Source organism: Gekko japonicus, unplaced genomic scaffold (assembly GCF_001447785.1).
Source record: "Gekko japonicus isolate JY-2015 unplaced genomic scaffold, Gekko_japonicus_V1.1 scaffold24136, whole genome shotgun sequence".
NCBI lineage: Eukaryota > Metazoa > Chordata > Lepidosauria > Squamata > Gekkonidae > Gekko > Gekko japonicus.
In genome coordinates this window covers 8-1,471 of record NW_015207446.1, presented here as the reverse complement: position 1 = coordinate 1,471, position 1,464 = coordinate 8, and the positions used below count along the sequence as shown (strand labels likewise).

The 1,464-nt window shown below is 49.4% G+C and overlaps 1 protein-coding gene across 1 annotated transcript; it reads right to left on the bottom strand.

The window, feature by feature from the left end:
* Positions 1-166: 166 nt before the first annotated feature.
* Positions 167-1,146, bottom strand: LOC107125089 (suppressor of SWI4 1 homolog; the record flags this gene model as incomplete). The annotated part of the gene is made up of 3 exons (XM_015428552.1): positions 1,045-1,146; positions 502-625; positions 167-245 (listed from the first exon to the last, which is right to left on the bottom strand). Coding segments are annotated over exons 1-3 (286 nt in total), but the record flags the coding sequence as incomplete, so codon positions are not given.
* Between the last annotated feature and the right edge of the window lie 318 nt (positions 1,147-1,464).

Sequence of the window (1,464 nt, the reverse complement as noted above, 5' to 3'; positions counted from 1 at the left end):
AAGAGAAATCAGATTCCTTTTCCATTTAATTTCCATTTGCCCAGCTCTAAGGGCTGGGCGGGCTTTCGTGGCACTGCTGTTCACAAAGGCAGGGCTCTATAAACAATCGCTGTCTTCTCTCGTCCTTGGTGAAAGGGATCTAAGTGGAAGACCCTTAGATACTCACTGAAGCTGTGGTACAGCACATTGCCCTGTCCAAAGCCTTCTTCCACCTTGATGAGCTGCAGCTTCATGCGAGGGCCAATCTGGATAGGGAGAAGACGCAGCAAACCAATCAGGGAACAGAAACGCAGATACATCCTCAGGCAGACAACAGAGCTGCCTGCAGAAATCTAGGAAATATTATGGCCGATCCACTTCCAGAGAGATGGACCAGAGTGTCTGAGATGGTGGCAACAGAAGCGAGGTATTTTTCCATTGCGTTGGCCAAGCCTTGTTCTGCACCCCTTACACCCACCACCACCACCTCCTCACGAGCAAGTACAGGGGCCTGCGACTGACCTCGGTGAGGCGTACTGCACTCTGTTCAGATTTCATGTTCCCACGGCCTGCGTAAGCCTGAGGCAGCTCTGTGATGTTGTGACTGCCGTCTTGCTCAGCTTCACTCTCGGAGAGGGCAACATCTCTGTTCAGTGGGAAGAGAAGCAAGATACTATTGATCTTTTCTTTACCATGATATCATATGTAACACAGAACAAGAGACACAAGGCATACTTCATGTTTAAAAGAGAAAGGCAGAGGAGTGGAAGAGAACGAAAGAGTGGGCAGAAAGAGAGAAAGAGAGAGAGAGAAACAACAACAGAAAGTAAAATAAGAGACGTCTGGGGTCAAGAGAAGTTTCAGCAGAATAGAAAAAGGGAAGGAATGTAAGGAACAGGAGACAGGAGTCACAGGCTTATGGAACAGGGGATGACGTTCATGTTGCAGCCTCCCCTTTCCTCCCTACTCAGTAGTCACTACCCCCCCTTAGCCCCACTGAGAATCAACCATCCTCATTCAAGTACCCAGGAGGAACCCGGCCTTAACCCAAAGCAACTCCCTTACTTGACCAGCAGCTCACTGATGTCCTGAAGGCGGTTCATGTTGGGAAACTTCTCCTGCAGGAACTTCTTTAACCCTTTACTCATCCCTACAGGTACCACTTTCAAACTGCTGCAAAACACCAGAGGGGGGGGGAAGGGTGTCTGTGAGGATTCAGGCAGACAGGTATGTCAACGCTACTGGAAGAGGGAGGGACCTCTGGACTAGAACAGATGCTTTCCATGCCTGGGGTCCCAAATACAACATCAGCCTCCAGGATTCTCAGGTAACAGAGCTAAAGACCGTCAACAGTGGCCCAACTCAGTACACGGCAGCTTTATAGGAAAGCAGCCTTGAGAGCAAAATAAGGTGACCATGAGGTAGAGGAGATGTTTTTAGCCTCTTGCCCCTCTCTAGGTGATATCTCCTTGATCCTATGCAAGC